At 41.7% G+C, this 18,205-nt stretch overlaps 1 protein-coding gene across 6 annotated transcripts in view; it reads left to right on the top strand.

Moving 5' to 3' along the window:
- Nucleotides 1–18,205, top strand: part of galnt11 (UDP-N-acetyl-alpha-D-galactosamine:polypeptide N-acetylgalactosaminyltransferase 11 (GalNAc-T11)) — a 214,858-nt gene that overhangs the window by 178,731 nt on the left and 17,922 nt on the right. For 5 of the 6 annotated variants that reach the window (XM_068015045.1, XM_068015044.1, XM_068015047.1 and 2 more), the window contains 4 exons: nt 3,283–3,532; nt 7,448–7,565; nt 11,716–11,868; nt 12,965–13,183. In XM_068015045.1, the coding sequence (XP_067871146.1) occupies nt 3,283–3,532; nt 7,448–7,565; nt 11,716–11,868; nt 12,965–13,183 (740 nt within the window). Of the gene's footprint in view, nt 1–3,282; nt 3,533–7,447; nt 7,566–11,715; nt 11,869–12,964; nt 13,184–18,205 lie in introns of those variants that run through there. The other variant, XM_068015049.1, reaches the window with a different exon arrangement.

Below are 18,205 nucleotides of genomic sequence, written 5' to 3'. Positions count from 1 at the left end.
CTTAATGAATACTTTGTATTGATGTGCACTAAGAAAGTGGAATCTGACAAAATATTGGTAGAAGTGGAGAGAGTAGAGGCAGTGGATAGGGTACATATTGAGAGGGTGGAGGTACTGGAAAGGCTGGCTGTGCTTATGGTAGATAAGTCACCTAGTCCAGATGGCCTCCATCCCATGTTGCTAAACAAAGTGAGAGTGGAGATAGTGGAAGGGCTTTCTATAATCTTCTAATCTTCCCTAGATATGGGGAAGGTGCCAGAGGATTGGAAAGTGGTAAATGTGACACCCTTATTCAAGAAAGGGTGTAAAGATACTCCTAGCAACTGCAGGCCAGTTAGTTTAAAATCAGTAGTGGGTACGATTTTAGAAACAATAATCAGGGGAGAAACGTCAACAGGCACTTGGAGAGGTTTGAGTTAATTAAGGATAGCCAGCACGTATTTGTAAAAGCCATAGCATGCTTGACTAATCTGATTGAATTTTTTGATGAAGTGACAGAGAAGGTTGATGAAGGGAATGCGGTAGGTGTTGTCTGCATGGATTTTAAGAATGCGTTTGATAAAGTACCACAGTGAGGATAATACGAAAACAGGCCATCAGAATGGGTAGACTTGCAGCTGATGGAATTTAATAAAGACAAGTGTGAGGTGATGCATTTTGGCAGAAGGGATAGGGTGAGGTAATATAGACTTGATGGCACAGTTCTAAAGAGTATGCAGGAGCAGAGGGACCCAGGGGATTCAAGTGCATCAATCTTTGAAGGTGGCAGGACATATAGAGACTGGTTAGCAAAGTGTATGAGCTTCGTAACTAGAGACATTGAGTACAAAATCACGGAAGTTATGCTGCATCTTTATGAAGCTATGGTTAGGTATTGCGTCCATCTCTGGTCACCACATTTTAGGAAAGATATGAGGGTCTTTGAAAGGGTGCAGAGGAGATTTACCAAAATGGTTCCAGGACGGCACAGTGGTGCTGTGGTTAGCACCGCAGCCTCACAGCTCCGCCCACCCGGTTCGGTTCTGGGTACTGCCTGTGTTCAGTTTGCAAGTTCACCCTGTGGCCACGTGGGTTTCCGCCAGGTGCTCTGGTTTCCTCCCACAGCCAAAGACTTGCAGGTTGATAGGTAAATTGGCCATTGTAAATTGCCCCTAGTGTAGGTAGGAGAATGGTAGGGAATATGGGATTAATGTAGGATTAGTATAAATGGGTGGTTGTTGGTCGGCACAGACTCGATGGGCTGAAGGGCCTGTTTCAGTGCTGTATCTCTCTATGACTCTATAATGGATTTTAGTTACAAGGTTAGGTTGGAAAAGCTGGGTCTGGTCTCCCAGGAGCAAAGGAGATTGAGGGGAGATTTGATAGAGGTGTACAAGATTATGACAGGTTTAGATAAGTTAGACAAGGAAAAACTTCCCATTAAATCATTGTACAAGGACTAGGGGGACACAGATTGAAGGTTTTGGGCAAGAGACACAGGGGAAATCAGGCAGAAAAGAGACATCAGGGGATCAGTCACAGAGGGAGGAAAGAGGGGTTTCAGCTAGAGAGATGGTATGGCGAGGGAATAGCTAGAAAATGGTGTTGGGAGGGAGAGGCAGTGACGTAACAAACAGGATAGGGATACAGGGATGGTGGACCATAGATGGTAGAAATAGTGGTGTGAGCCCCACTATGACAGGGAGTGACACAGAGAAGATCAAAAGTTAGAGAGAGGCGCAAAAAAGAAATGTTCAGAGCAAATGCAAAAGAAATTCGAGAAATCTTTGAGGAGAGGTTTTTTAAAATTCATTCATGGGATGTGGGCATCACTGACTAGGACAGCATTTATTGTTCATCCCTAATTGCCCTTGAGAAGGTGGTGGTGAGCAGCCTTCCTGAACCGCTGCAGTCAATGTGGGGTAGGTACACCCACAGTGCTGTTAGGAAGGGAGTTCCAGGATTTTGACCCAGCGACAGTGAAGGAATGGCGATATAGTTCCAAGTCAGGATGGTGTGTGACTTGGAGGGAAACTTGCAGGTGGTGGTGTTCCCATGCATTTGCCCTTGTCCTTCTAGTTGGTAGAGGTCGCGGGTTTGGAAGGTGCTGTCTAAGGAGCCTTGGTGCGTTGCTGCAGTGCATCATGTAGATGGTACACACTGCTGCCACTGTGCGTCGGTGGTGGAGGGAGTGAATGTTTGAGGATGGAGTGCCAATCAAGCGGGCTGCTTTGTCCTGGATGGTGTCGAGCTTCTTGAGTGTTGTTGGAGTTGCACCCATCCAGGCAAGTGGAGAGTATTCCATCACACTCCCGACTTGTGCCTTGTAGATGGTGGACAGGCTTTGGGGAATCAGGAGATGAGTTACTTGCCGCAGGATTCCTAGCCTCTGACCTCTCTTGTAGCCACAGTATTTATATGTCTACTCCAGTTCAGTTTCTGGTCAATGGTAGCCCCTGGGATGTTGATAGTGGGAGATTCAGCAATGGTAACGCCATTGAATGTGAAGGGGACCTGGTTAGATTCTCTCAAGTCAAACCAAGTCAGAAACAACACATAGGTAACAGACAGGTGAGCGACTGTTTCTTCCAACTTACCGTGAGCAACTACATAGGAGATCCTCTAGCAGATACCGAACTCTAATAAAACAGGTTCCTGGTGTGCAATTGTATTCTGCTTTTACAAACTCATTATTTAATAAGAATAGTCAAATCTGCATCTATGCAAACTTCAGCTTTGCAAGTATAGATGTAACTCAGACATGTAACTGGGATCGTTTTCAGCTCTGCTGCCTGAGCAGTAGCCTTTTTCTTTTATTTGCTCATGGGATGTGGGCATCATTGGCTAGGCCAGCATTTATTGCCCATCCCTAATTGCCCTTGCGAAGGTGGTGGGAGCCTGGCGGAGGGGAGCACCCTATTGTATAACCCATCCAATTTGTTTCCCATTGTTGGGATAAAGGTTAACTGAATTTTACACTGGATGGGCAATCCTCTCTGCCAGATTATTGCCCAGTTGGCAATGTTGAAAATTACCCTCAGTGTTTGTTTTCTCTGTGCTGCCTGGCTAAATGCCGCAAGATTCTGCATGGCCTCAATTTACCTCTGTGAACTAACTTCATCGAATCTTCCGGATGTTAAAAACTTGTGAGCTAATTGGTAATTTTTTTATGATGTTCCAAATAACTTTAAAAGGTTCTGTTAATTAGAAAGTGAAGTGTACCTTTGGTATTAATATCAGAGGATCTTGGTTACGCTTAGAGATCAGTTATCTAACCTAACTTTTAGCATTTGTTTTCCACAGGAGATGTACTAGTGTTTCTTGATAGTCACTGTGAGGTGAATGAGATGTGGTTACAACCGCTTCTGGCTCCAATTCAGCAGGATCGCAAGACTGTGGTGTGTCCAGTGATTGACATCATCAATGCTGACACACTAATCTACAGTTCTTCCCCAATTGTGAGGGGAGGGTTTAACTGGGGTCTGCATTTCAAGTGGGATCCAGTGCCTGCCTCAATGCTGAATGGACCAGAGGGACCGACTGCAGCAATCAAGTAGTAACCCTGTTATTTTATATATATATATATTAATATATATTTGTACTTTCTTAAAACTTCACTATGTGAGATATATAATTTTGCTTCACTCAAACTGCAACTGCTTTCATCAGGTGAGATCTGTGGTGGTGTGATTTTAAGATCCTATTCTTCCTTTTCAAATATTTTTCCCTGTTCCTTTTTGATGTTTTTGTATCTGGCCCAAAGCCACTTAAGATAAAGCGTTCAATGTTCTAATCACACTTTGTGGGAAAAAGAACTTCAAACTACTCCTTCATTCTTTTGGTGATAAACTTCAGTGTGTGTGTTCTTGTTGTTATGACCAAGGTGGGAGTAATGCACTGTTAATTCAGTCCCACTACTCCACTGGTCACAGCATATTAGTAAAGATTCCCATCTACGGGAAAAATAGCCTAATTTATCAGTTTATTTATCCCCATAATAAAGCACGCAAAACCAGGTTTCTTTAAACAACAACAAAATCAGCTATTTATTAATAAACCAGGTTTTAAATGATAATGAGACGAATCTATATGTATGAAAAGATTTTATATCTCCTTAATCTTCCTAACCCTCATGGACACACATATATTCAATTATCAACAGTTAACTGGGGAAAACAGAAATATTGACTTTATAATATTTTCATAGGAATAATAAATAACTGTGTTGTAACTTCTGGTAGTATTTTCTGGATCGGTGAGGTGTCCCAGAGTCGAATAGTCAGATGCCACTCGAAGTCTCCAGGTGAAATTAATGAACAGTCTGTGGTGGGTAGGCATTCAAGGTAGTTCGACTGCAGCAGGTATCACATGGATCTTTCATGCAACAGGTTGTAGCGACAGGTCTATTTAAATTTTAAAGTAGCAGTCTAACAGTAGAAACTTTCTTGAGAGTTCAGGAACTTCCAAAAGCACAAAAGTCAACAGGACTTATTCTCAGCAAAGGAGCCTTCTCCACAGAGCACAGTAACTACAGAACTCACTCTTCAGGCAGAGATTCTTGACTGGAGGCAACAGCAACCTGCCACACCTGAAACACAGGCTTCCTTTCTCCAAAACAGTGTTTCTCCACAGAGTGTAGCAATTCCTCTTTTCTCTGGGTCTCTTCCTCTCTCTTCAGGTAGGTCAAAACCTCACCTTAAATGTAGCACTTTTTCCCTTGAAATGCAGAGCTTATTTTCAGAGAGAATAGGTCTTTTTCTCGGGTCTATCAGCAAATCACAGCTCCAGCCATTGCTAGCTGTTCTGTTTCCCTTAGCAGAACTGAAACTACAGTCTTTCCAGAGAAGTCGTAAGACTGTCGTAAAATCTTCCTGTTGCTTGGATACAAATTGCCCTGTAGCCTGCACTTCAAATACTAAGCCTCTGCAGTCATTGTTCACAAAAATTCTTATTTATCAGTCTTAGAGGCACACAGACCTCTTAGTTTTTAAAGGAAAACAAAATTCTTAAGACATCATTAACAATTCACCAACCAGTTGAAACATTTTTTACTGCACTACTTACAATCTCAAAATTGTCATTATCTTCTCCTTTGATCCTCCTTTAACCTTCTCTGTCCTAGTTAAACTTATCTATTCTATCAAGCCTTTCTTCATAACAATAGCCTCTTCTTCTTGGTATTATCCCAGTTTGTCTTTGCTGAACCCTTTTATTCTTCCTATAATGAGTTGCCAGACATCATTCAGTACTGCCAATTGCCTGGTACAAATTCAACATTGTTTCCATGCATTTATACTCTTTACGTATAAAACCAAGAATTCTATTTGCCTTTTTGTGGTTCTCATAGACTCTTACAGCACATAAAGAGGCCAATCTACCCATCATGCCTGTGCCGGCTCTTTGAAAGAGCTGTCCAATTAGTCCCACTCCCTCCTCTTTTTCCATAGTTCTGCACAGCTTTCTGTTTCAAGTCTATATCCATTTCCCTTTTGAAAGTTACTATTAAATCTGCTTCTACCATCCTTTCAGGGAATGCATTCCAGATCATAGTAACTTGCTGCATAAAATTATTTCTAATCCAAGCTCTTTCTTTTCCCAGTTATCTTAAGAAGTTGGTCCTCTCACCTCTAAAATCTATGCATTCACACCCCTAAATTTATGTGTTCCTTTATTATGTTAAAAGTCTTGCAAGTTAGAGTATTATTTTTACATTTTTTTTCTCAAATTGTTTTACTTTACATTTCTTTGCATTGACCTGCATCTGCCATTTAGTTGTCAACTCTTTTAATTTGTCTATATCCTCCTGCAATCTCTTATAACCCTTTCCCTCTGTTCACCATACCCTATAATTAACGTTCATCAGTAAATTATTCATCTAATTCCCCTTATATAGCCACATATATATAAGTGCTCGTACTCTTTCTCCTGCTCCCTGGATCATGCTGACACTCTTCTCCCGCTCCCAGACATGTTGGGACTCTCCTTTCCCCTCTTCCCCATCCGTTCAACCTGGTGCTCTCCTCCCTGCCCCCATCAATGCACACATTTTCTTTTCCATTCTCTTCGCCATTCTCAGCAGCTCCTGGTTCCTTACCTCCTGTTGCTGCAGCTCTAAGCAGTTGCATACTTCTGCATGCTGTCGATGGAAATTGCTGATCTCAGTAAGAATTCCTGCCTACAGTGCACAGAGACTTTTAATTGTTTATAAACAGCAATCAAAGGGAATAGAAGCTAAGAGCAGCACTGAGGGGAGGAGTTGTAGATCATGCTAATTTTCATCTTTGAACATAGCTGTGCGGACGCTTGCTTGGAAATATTTGCTGTGCATGTGAATCCTGGATGGTTGGCAATTTGTAAGAAAAAACAGGAAATGGGATTAGAGTAGATATCCCCAGTGTGAATCTTACACAGCAACGATGGGCAGAATCCTATGGTGCTATTACTATGATTGACTGTTAGGCATTTTCTAACCTTCTTGCCCTGGATTATTTTATTCTTGTATTTTAGATCCCTCTCATGATTAAGTCTCAACTCGCCATACTTTCCACAGTCTTTCTTTTTGTCTGCAGATCAAGGGTAGCTTTCCATAATATGCCCTGGGAAACCCTACCCAGTGATTGTTTTTTAGCTACTGGATTTACGTCTTCATAAGATGTCGCTCTGTTCTTTGAAAGCAAGATAAACCAGAGCATAAAAAACAGTCACATAATATAGCTATACATTTACAGTAAAGATCATTCCACCTAATTACTGGATTAAGCAAAATAATAAAAAAGTCATAAAATCTAAATCAACCCGTGTAAACAACTTTAAAATACACAAAAGTGTGTTTCCTCTCTTTTAGGAATATCTAACTGACAGATACTGACTGCTTGTTTCTGTTAGCTTCTCTCCTGGAATTTTCCAGCTGGCCATGATTTGAACAGAACAGTTTTTTAAAATCTTAAAACACTGTTATCAGTCCCTGCTGGATTTTGAATATCCCGCCAATTGGATTTCAGAAGGAACTGTTGAGCATATAGAAACTGAACTAAGCATGCAATTGTTTAAGTTTGAATTATTTCTCTCTCTCTAGAATGTAAATGAAAAAATATAGGATTAAAATAAGTTTGCTGCAGCAGGGATTTGAACTGTGCTTCTTGATTGCTAATATATCATAACTGAATTTAAAAAGACGCCCACAAGCTTAACACTAAATAGAAAATCCAAATTTTTTCATATTTACTTTATTGGTTCTTTTCATTATCTTAAAATCTTGGATTACATTCTCAGCATTCACCTTTTTCCCTCATCTCCTTCAGCATGGGAGGAGGGAATCATGTTTTAACATAATTAAAGCACATCATCAATTTTGCCATCGGGGGAGATATAGCATAAGAAACTCCAAAATAATTTTGCTGAGATCTGCAGCAGTGGTATATAGTTACATTAACAAGTGTTTTTTTAAAAATTCTGTCTTCTCATTCAGGTCACCCACAATGGCAGGGGGACTGTTTGCAATGAACAGGAATTACTTTAACGAGCTTGGACAGTACGACAGTGGTATGGATATTTGGGGAGGAGAAAACCTGGAAATTTCATTTAGGGTAACGTTATTTGAGTTGTATGAATTTACCCTTTTCAAATGATCAGATCTTAATTTTTAAAAAAGCCTACACATAATTACATAGAAATTATAATACAATACAAGCTGTCAGTCCATGTTTGCAGGGCAAGGTCACGGACCTGAAACGTTAACTCCGTTTCTTTCTTCACAGATGCTGCCAGACCTGCTATTTCCAGCATTTTCTGTTTTTATTTCAGATTTCCAACATCTGTAGTATTGTACTTTCATGTCAGTCCATGTTAGTAATTATCGTCCACAGGCACAGTAGTGACAATCCTATGTGCCCACACTGTTCCCATATCCCTTTTATTTCTCTTTCTTTCAACAACCTATCTAACTAATTTTTAAAAATTGACATGGGGCTGAATGTTTAGGCCCTGTTGGGCATGGTGGCAGGCCAGGACGTAACTTAGCATCGCCGGCTGGCATATCGACCCCTCCAGCATTTTCCCAGAGGCAGGATGGGGGCACAGTGGGGGGGGGGGGGGAATGGGGGGGCTGGGGCGGGTAGTCAACTGACCTCGTTAAAGGCCTAATAAAGCCTATTGTTGGAGGCTGACTAGAATTTCCAGTCAGTCTCCAGGTCCCCGCAGCCATCGGGGAACAGTGTAGTTGTCTGGAGGTGGCCTCCCGTTGGTAGACTGGGGGGGCCAGTGCTCTGTTCTGACAACAATAACCACAATTGTTTTCATTGTAGCTAGTAAATGTTTAAAATGATCATGCAGGGATTCATTAAAAGTTTTGAGTAATTTATCTTGATAAGTGTCTTATGGTCCCCTTGTGGAGAAGACACCAACTTACATTCAAAGATCTCAATCATTTAAAGGGCAGAAATAAAGTTTTAAAAAATGAACAGAAGAGAAAGGGAAACATGTTTATAGGTGGGACCAAAGCAGGGTCGAGGAAAAGATTTTTGGGAGACTATTAAAAGCAGCGCAAAAAGTGGCAAAGTGGAGAAATGTTTGGTGAGAATTATAGACGGGCTGAGTTCTTCACAAAGAGTGGTTGAGAGAACAGACATCAATGGGGAAGCATTGGAATAAGGGGCAACCCAGTGGAGGAACAGAGGCTACATGCAGGGCACGGCTGGAGGAGATTGTTGATCTAGTTTGAGGATTTAGAAGTGAAAATAAGGATCTTTCAGATAATACATTGAGACTTGGAGAGATGGTTTGCATGCTGTAACATTCTGGATTCGCTGGAGTTTGTGGAGGGTAGAATACAATGAAGAAAAGAATTCAGCAAATACTTGTTTCAATAACCTTTGCTGAAGCAATGTAATCACCTTTACTATTTTTATCTCCATTGGGAACTTTACAAGCTGAACATAAACATCAGTGTTGTGATTTCAACCTGTTCAGTAACGTGCACCCTGCAAATTCACAATTTCTGCCCTTCTCAAACAGAAGTAAACAATAAGTTGTGTTGTAAAAACATAAGAAAGAGGAGCACGAGTAGGCCATATGACCCCTTGAGTCTGCCTCACCATTCAATAAGATCATGGTTGATCTTCTGCATCAACTGCACTTTCCTGCCCTATTCCCACATCCCTTGATTCCCTTAGTGCCCAAAAGTCTATCAGTCTCAGTCTTGAATGTACTCAAGGACTGAGCGTCCACTGCCCTCTGGGGTAGAGATTTCCAAAAATACAGAACTCTGAGTAAAGACATCTCTCCTTATCTCAGTCCTAAATGGCTGACCCCTTTTCTTGAGACTATGACCCTTAATTCTAGATTCTCTGATCAGGGGAAGCGGCCACTCAGCATTGATCCTGTCAAGCCCTCTAAGACTTTTATACAAATTGCCTAGGAAAGAGTCAGATATACCAGTTGGTGGGTTTCCTGAATATACGGACAGTTAATCCCTTTCTACCTCTCTACATCTGTCTCCTCCTTTAAAACGTTCCTTAAAATCTACCTCTTTGTTCACCTGTCCTAATAGCTCCTTGTGTGGCTAGATGTCAGATTTTTTCTGAATCCCTTCTGTGAAGCGCCTTGGGTCGTTCGATTACATTAACGGTGCTATATAAATGCAGTTAATTGTTGTTGTGTAATAAGTTTACAATTCAACAATACAAAGAAAATATATACGTTTAGAATGTACATGTGTGATTGGCAATGTTCCCCCTAAACTGGTGTGCTTGGCCGTGCAGCAGTCTTCAAGGGACTGTGCAATGCAACAAACAGGCCATGCACAACAAAGACAAATTAGGGGGAACATTGGTGATTGTTTTCTCAACAGAACTGTACAAACTTACATGTGAAAGTGCAAAACAATTTCTGATAAATTCTTCAATCTACTGTGAAAATCAGCCACTTTTGATCAAACACCCCCTTTGATCTCTCAGTTGGATGTTCTCATCTGAACTTTTAAATTGAATGCGAAACAAGCACAATTCACATATTTGAAACATAGTGAATAAAGTGCAGTGACAAGGCATTTACTGGAAGGACTAAGACAGCTTAATAACATGACTGCCACTCTGAATACCAAAATAATTTGAGGAAAAATCATTTTTATATATCAAATCCACCATAGTAAGTGCAAAACATTTCAATTTTCTTCCTCTTTTTAATTAAATATGTAGTACCAGCGTAATTGAGATACTAAAAATGTCGAGCAGAAGTAGCATTATGTAATATCCAATTCTTTCTTAGTACTCTTTTTTGATTATGTTATATGTCTCATTGCAGGATTCATAAGCTCTGCCCAGATTGCACTTCACTCTCATTTTATTACTCAGCTGACAGTAAAGATAAACTAGACCTAGGTTTCTGCTAACAAGAGATTTTCAAGAGCACACTTGCATCATTCAAACAGCAGTGATTGTATATTAAAATATATTAAGAGCATCATTTTTACAAAGTCAAATTTTCAGTGATAAATAATTCTTTCAGAACAATATATATGTGAAATTTTACAGGTCCAAGTAGCCAGTCAAAACACTTAAAAATTAAGTCAAATCAAGGTCCGTTGCCTCAGTTATTTTTCTTTTCTGACTTCCTCCCCTTGTCTGCTGATTTCTTCATTGGTAGTGTTGGACACTGGCAGCCCTCTCGTACCTCTGCCCAGGTAAATGTCACTGATATGTTCGGATGAAACTTTAAACCGAGGCCCTGTCTGCCCTCTCAGGTGGACATAAAAGATCCCATGGCATTAATTTGAAGAAGAGCAGGGGAATTCTTCGCGGTGACCTGGCTAATATTTATCCCTCAATCAACATAACTAAAAGCCAGATTATCTGGTCATTATCACATTGCTGTTTGCAGAAGCTTGCTGTGTGCAAATTGGCTGCCGTGTTTCCTGCATTACATCAGTGACTACACTTCAAAAATACTTCATTGGCTGTAAAGCACTTCAGAATATCCTGAGGCCATGAAAGACCCTATATAAATGCAAGTCTTTTTCTTTCTTTAAAAGACTATGCCATTTCCATCTTTTATTGCATGGATTATATTATGTGACTTATGGAATGAACTGAATCATAAGAGGTGACAGGTCTCCTATCTGGAAGGACATTTTAACGGTGAAGTTTGGTGGAAGATTTAATGGGGTGGTGTGGGGTGGGGGGGGGAGAGCATAATACAAAACTAAACTGGAAAATACATTTAAGGACAGACTGCCACAATGTGGAATTTATGACATACACCCAGAATAGAAACAGACAGGCAGGCTGTATTCAGGTCTCTCTCAGTGTCACTCTATAACTGGTTGCCAAGAACATTTTGAGAGTGACATTGCTGCAGTCAGAATTTTCTACTTGTGTCTGTAGGAAAACACTTGACCTCTACCTGGCCTCTGCTCTCAATGGGTTTCCTGAGATCAAGAGCTCAAGACGTGAGAAATTGCAATTCATTATTAGCCAGCTGAATTGGGACACTGCAGCTTGTCTCTTTATTCGAGTACTGAATTAAATAAATTTAGGCAGCTTCATTATAGTTTTCTATGGAGTCCAGAGGGTGAATGAGTAGGGACAATCCCCCTCTTTAAAAAGTGACATTACCGCTCGTTGATAGTGTAAAATTAAAAATGTTTCTGGTTTCAGCAATCTTAAATTTGACTGTTAACTGTATTCATGGCAGGAAAAATAAGGTAAGATAACATTCTCCGATTGTGCATTTTTGTTTCAGATTTGGATGTGTGGTGGCCGGCTGGAAATTATTCCATGCTCCCGGGTTGGACATATTTTCCGGAAACGCCGGCCATATGGTTCACCTGGAGGACAGGATACTATGGCACACAATTCTCTTCGTCTGACACACGTTTGGATGGATGAGTATAAGGTATATTTGTCGCATACTAAAATTACAGCCCAGTCTACAAATGGGAGGAATTCACAGGGATAATGTATTTTTTAATTGGCAAGATGTCATGCTTTGTTTTTTTCTCGAGATGTAGGAAAAGAGTTTGCGATATCACAATTGGTGAATATTTAGCTTCCTGCAGTGCAGTTTGTTTTCAAGGAAGCTTAGAATTAGATTGTTTTTGTTGTTTTCTCTTCTCCCTCTGCATGGCCACGTCCTCTTAGGTTAATCCTAAATTTGGTTAGTCTCCCATCTCTCTTTATTTGTATTGACAGCAATAAGGCACAGACTGGCTTGCACCTCCTATGACTGAAACTAATGAACCATGTATGCAGTGTGAATGTGAGAGTTTTCTGCAGTAGAACCTTGTATACAGGGTGAATATGATGGTTGTCCATTGTATTAACGATGACCTTTTTGACAAGTTAATCAGCTGAAACGTTTATGGGATGCCTACTGTACACTTTGGATCGCTTCAATGGACGGAAAAAACATAATTCCAATGGACTATATAGCTGAGGCTAAAGCTACAAATCTGATTTATTACAATACATTCTAGGCTAGGTTTGATGCCAAATCCTAGAGGTGCAAGGCCACACTTTGCTACCAATTCCATTATCAACTTAATTGATGATTGAGAATGGGCATAATATATGAATGAAAATGGACGTCACCTTTGACCAGAATCTCTGAATTTGGCACCAAGTAGCACCTTGCAGTCGGTTAGTTGTTTTGATGAGTTTTACATAGCTGTTATAAACAACATCAATGGGTTGCTACTACCGCTGTCATCAAGTTACAGCGCGGATAGGATAAGAAGAATTTTTTTTTTACACTCATGTTTGGTTATAAACACTCATTACAATCTTAATTCCTACATTGGAATCTAAATCTTACAACTTTTTCTCACAGAACGATTACTATAAAAGTTAGCCCTGTAATAAATTGGCTTTGTTTTTTTACAGAGATGGTTGGTTCTCTTCTTACAAGAATGTCAGGGTTTTTCAATTTCTTGAGGCTTAAAAAAAATCTAATTATCTTCAATGTTAATTGCAAAAAATATTTTAAATTCCAGGAACAATACTTTGCCCTGAGGCCTGAGCTGAAAGTCAAGAATTATGGTGACATCAGCGAACGAGTTCAGCTGAGAAAAAGGCTCGATTGTAAATCATTCAAATGGTATCTGGACAATGTCTACCCAGAGATGCAAGTTATTGGACCAAATGAAAGAGCCAGAGTGCAGCACCCAGCTAACAAATCTGTGAAACGACCAAAGGTTCTCCAACGTGGAAGGGTAAGGTTCAGTGATAAGATGCCAAACTATCTGAGAGAATATGCAGTTCGACCTTTATACAGTCATTTTTGAGAATGTTATCAATATATTTATTGTACATATCAGTCTCTTCTTGCATCTTTTGATTTACTGTGCAATATGCTGTACGTTAACCGATTACTGTAATTGACTGAATTATCGATTCATGATCTGAAATTTCCTCAAATTGTGCAAGCTATAATTTATACCAAAATTCAGGCCGATCTTGCCATTCGCAACTTATACTGAAATTTCCTGTGAAACCGGTGCAAAACCAAGCAGAGATCAGCGTGAAGAATTGGGACCAGAGGAACAATGGACCACTTTCCTTTTTATATGTATGAAAGTGAAAGTTTCAGGCCAGCAAACCATCCTATTTCACATTTCCCTACAGTCTCCTCCTGAAGATTGGTGGGAATGCTGCATAGTAGGGAAGCAATGGGAATAGAGTATGTTGCCATTTCCTGGGACGACAGCACAGTAGGACCCTCCCAACCATTGCCCACTTGATGCCAGCTAGGCAGCTAGGCCAAACTGCCCTTCCAAATGCTGAGTTGATGCAACATGAAGCCAGGATCTCTCAGAGCCAAGCTCCTAGAAATATACGACCATCTCAAGATTTGACTAAGCCGCATGAGCCTTCCAGTTGTAGACAATGGGAGAGCACCTCTTAGGAGCACTAGAGTAGATAAAAAAGCATTAGGGACTCACACCAAGATGGTAATTAATGTTAGGCATTTATATATAGCAGTAAAATAATAATCTATTCTAAAATCTTTACATGCAGATGGCATTCCTGTTGACTCTGCAGTGTTAGGTGACATGAATATCAATATTGGTTTTGGGCCAGATGCTGTTTATTTGAGGGTGGAAGGACTGGAAGAGATGTTGGACATGACTGTTAATACACCATAGCAGGGATTATTAAGAAGAGCTCTTCAGTGAATTGCTGCTGATGTCCTCTGGCTGCAGGCAAATATTGGAATCTTAAAGGAATCAAGGGATATGGGGACTGGGCGGGAAGGTGGAGTTGAGGTAGAAGATCAGCCATGATTGTATTGAATGGCGGAGCAGGCTCAAGGGGCTGTATGGATTAATCCTGCTCCTACTTCTTATGTTCTTCCTGCTTCCTCTTCATTGTCTAAATCATCAGTGTCCTTTCTCTCATTGTGCTTTCCAGTGGGTCTGATTAGTAAGTTTGTGGACGACACAAAGGTTGGTGGAGTTGCGGATAATGATGAGGATTGTCAGAGGATACAGCAGGATATAGATCAGTTGGAGACTTGGGCGGAGAAATGGCAGATGGAGTTTAATCCGGACAAATGTGAGGTAATGCATTTTGGAAGGTCTAATGCAGGTGGGAAGTCAACAGTAGGAGTATTGACAGGCAGAGAGATCTGGGCGTACAGGTCCACAGGTCACTGAAAGTGGCAACGCAGGTGGATAAGGTAGTCAAGAAGGCATACGGCATGCTTGCCTTCATCAGTCGGGGCATAGAGTATAAAAATTGGCAAGTCATGCTGCAGCTGTACAGAACTTTAGTTAGGCCACACTTAGAATATTGCGTGCAATTCTGGTCGCCACACTACCAGAAGGACATGGAGGCTTTGGAGAGGGTACAGAAGAGGTTTACCAGGATGTTGCCTGGTCTGGAGGGCATTAGCTATGAGGAGAGATTGGATAAACTCTGATTGTTTTCACTGGAACGACGGAGGTGGAGGGGCGACATGATAGAGGTTTACAAAGTTATGAGCGGCATGGACAGAATGGATAGTCAGAAGCTTTTTCCCAGATGGAAGAGTCAGTTACTAGGGAACATAGGTTTAAAGTGCGAGGGGCAAAGTTTAGAGGGGATGCGCGAGGCAAGTTCTTTACACAGAGGGTGGTGAGTGCCTGGAACTTGCTGCCGGGGGAGGTGGTGGAAACAGGTACGATAGCGACATTTAAGAGGCATCTTGACAAATACATGAATAGGATGGGAATAGAGGGATAAGGTCCCCGGAAGTGCAGAAGGTTTTAGTTTAGGCAGGCATCAAGATCGGCACAGGCTTGGAGGGCCAAATGGCCTGTTCCTGTGCTGTACTGTTCTTTGGTGGCTCCATGTGTTGTCTCTGTTGCAGAGCAAAGTTGTGCAGTATACAACAAAGCACTACAAAATAGGGACACTCATTTTGGGCTGTATTGCAAGAAGACATCAAACCTTTCCAGACATCAGAATTATTGTTTGAGGAGTCCCAACAGTCAGCTTGATGAGGGCTCTCACTGAGTCATGGTTCTGATTGTAGTGCAGTTTGACTACTGAGCCTAGTTCCCAGGAGGAGTCATGATCAAACTGTCCCCAAGCAGCTGAGATGTCACACTTGCTATACATGGGTAAAACAGTTTAGTGGAGCAGCAGCCTGGCAAGTGGGCATAGAATTACTTAATTTGCTGGCTGAAGGATCATGCACCACTTGCACGTTAATGAGATGGAAGCCCTTGCGATTCATTAAAAGAGCAGCTCATCAGAAGGAGCCATGAGATGCAATCAATGACGTCCTGGACTTTGGAGAGCAAGCTTGCAATTTCCAGAAGCCCCAGAGTCCTATCCTGCTGGTTTCATGAGGAAAATGATAAAAGCATTTACTTCGGCAAACATGGTATCAGTCACCTACTTAATGCAACAGTGAGCTATAGCCTGACGTAATTACTAATATCCCCTTCATCCATCACCCCTGTGCTTGCTGACCTACATTGGCTCCCAGTTAAGCAATTCCTTGATTTTAAAATTCTCATCCTTGTTTTCAAATCCCTCCATGGCATCACCCCTCCCTGTCTTTGTAATCTCCTCCAGCTCCACAACCCTCCAAGATATCTGCACTCTACTAATTCTTGCCTCTTGCGCATTCCTGATTTTAATTCCCCACCATTGGTGGTCATGCCATCAGCTGCCTAGGTCCTGAGCTCTGGAATTCCCTTCCTAAACCTCTCCACATTTCTACCTCTTTCCTCCTTTAAGACCCACCTTAAAGCTGACCTTTTTGATGAGCACAGAAAGGATGGGCTGAATGGCCTCCCTCTGTACCATAAATTTTCTATATTCTAATGTTTCTATGGTCATCTGCCCTAATATTTTCTTATGTGGCTTGGTGTCAAATTTTGTTCATCACGTTCCTGTGAAGTGCCTTGGAATGCTTTACTATGTTAAAGGCCCGAGAAAATTGCCAGTAGTAGCACTGGTTGTCGTCATCACTCCACCTGCACCCCACCACCCTGCGTGGATGGATTCAGCTCCAACAACGCTCAAGAAGCTCAACGCCATCCAGGACAAAGCAGCCCACTTGATTAGCACCCCATCCACCACCTTAAACGTTCATTTCCTCCACGCACCGTGGCAGCAGTGTCTACAATAAAGGCCTGCTTGGGTCTGCAAAAAAAAAAACCCAACCCGTGCCCGACAAAACCACATCCGACCCAAGCCCGACCTGGCCTGAGTCTTTCCTTTTTAAGCCCCGCCCGACCCGACGCAACCTGACTATCAGTTGACTTTCGTTCCATTTTTCACTTTGTTGCTGGTCTGCACAAGCTTAAAATAACTGTAACAAAACCATCTTTCTAGTCCAAAAATTAAATTAACATTGGGGCCACTTACTTGTGATAGAGCGAATCCGACCCAGCCCGACCCGAGCCCGAATGCCAGACCTGGAAGTGCAACCTGACCCGAGCCGAACCCGGCATATGTCGTCAGGTCCCGTCGGGTTTGGATCAGGTAGCAGGCCTTTAATCTACAAGATGCACTGTTGCAACTCGCCTAGGCTTATTTGGTAGCACCTCCCAAACCCACAACCTCTACCACCTAGAATGACAAAGACAGCAGATGCATGGGAACACCACCTGCAAGTTCCCCTCCAAGTCATACACCATCCTGACTTGGAGCGATATCGCCGTTCCTTCACTGTCGCTGGGTGAAAATCCTGCAACTCCCTCCCTCACAGCACTGTACCTACACCACATGGATTGCAGCGATTCAAGAAGGTGGCTCATCAGAACACTCTTGAGGGCAATTAAGGATGGGCAACAAATGCTGGCCTTCCCAGCGCAATCCAGATTCCCATGAATGAATTTTTAAAAAACACATCTCTGTGGCAGCCTCCTAGAAAACCACAGCTTGTTCTGTACTGCTCTTCAGAGAACCTGCGTATGTTATTCTGGGTATATCCACTCTGTTCACTCATCAACCCTGTACTCACATTTTACATTGGCTCCTGATCTGCAACACCTCAAATCCCTACATGGCCTTGCCCCTCCCTATCTCTGTAACCTTGTTCACCCCTACAACCCTCTGAGATTTCTGTGCTCCTACAATTCTGGTCTCTTGCGGATCTTGATTTTCCTACATTACAGCAGTAACTACACTTCAAAAGTAGTTCATTGACTGTAAGGCATTTTGAGATGTCTGATGGTAGTTAAAGGTGCTATGTATATGCAGGTCTTTTTTTCTTTTTTTGATTTCCTTCATTCCAGCATCGATGGCCAGGTCTTCAGATGCCTAGATCCTAAGCTCTGGGATTTCATCTCTAAACCTCTCCACCTGCCTGCCTCTCCTTCTTTAAATCGATCCTTAAAACTTAGCTGTCCAATATCTGTGTGGCTTGGTGTCCAATTTTGTCTGATAACACTCCTGTGAAGCACCTTGGCACAATATAATTGTTGTTGTTGAGACCTAAGGATTCCCACAAGTACATGTATTGTTCTCTAGTAGCTGTCTTTGCTGCTTCCTCCTCCTTCTGTTGCCTCTCCTGTCTTGCCAGAGGGACTGCATGAAGAAAAAAGTGTATTATCAGAACGCCATAATAGTTCAGAAAGTTGCACAGCCAGTACAAGCACTTTGAAATTGTCTAAACAGCAAAAAAAAACACACAAAAAAGAATGTCTCCCAAATGTTTTCAGCATTTTCCAAGAGTACACAGCCGAGGTGACGTATTCAGAGACCTGATAACTTTGGGAGGTATAATAACCCTGGGT

Source organism: Heterodontus francisci, chromosome 2 (assembly GCF_036365525.1).
Source record: "Heterodontus francisci isolate sHetFra1 chromosome 2, sHetFra1.hap1, whole genome shotgun sequence".
NCBI lineage: Eukaryota > Metazoa > Chordata > Chondrichthyes > Heterodontiformes > Heterodontidae > Heterodontus > Heterodontus francisci.
This window is presented reverse-complemented; position numbering and strand designations above follow the sequence as displayed.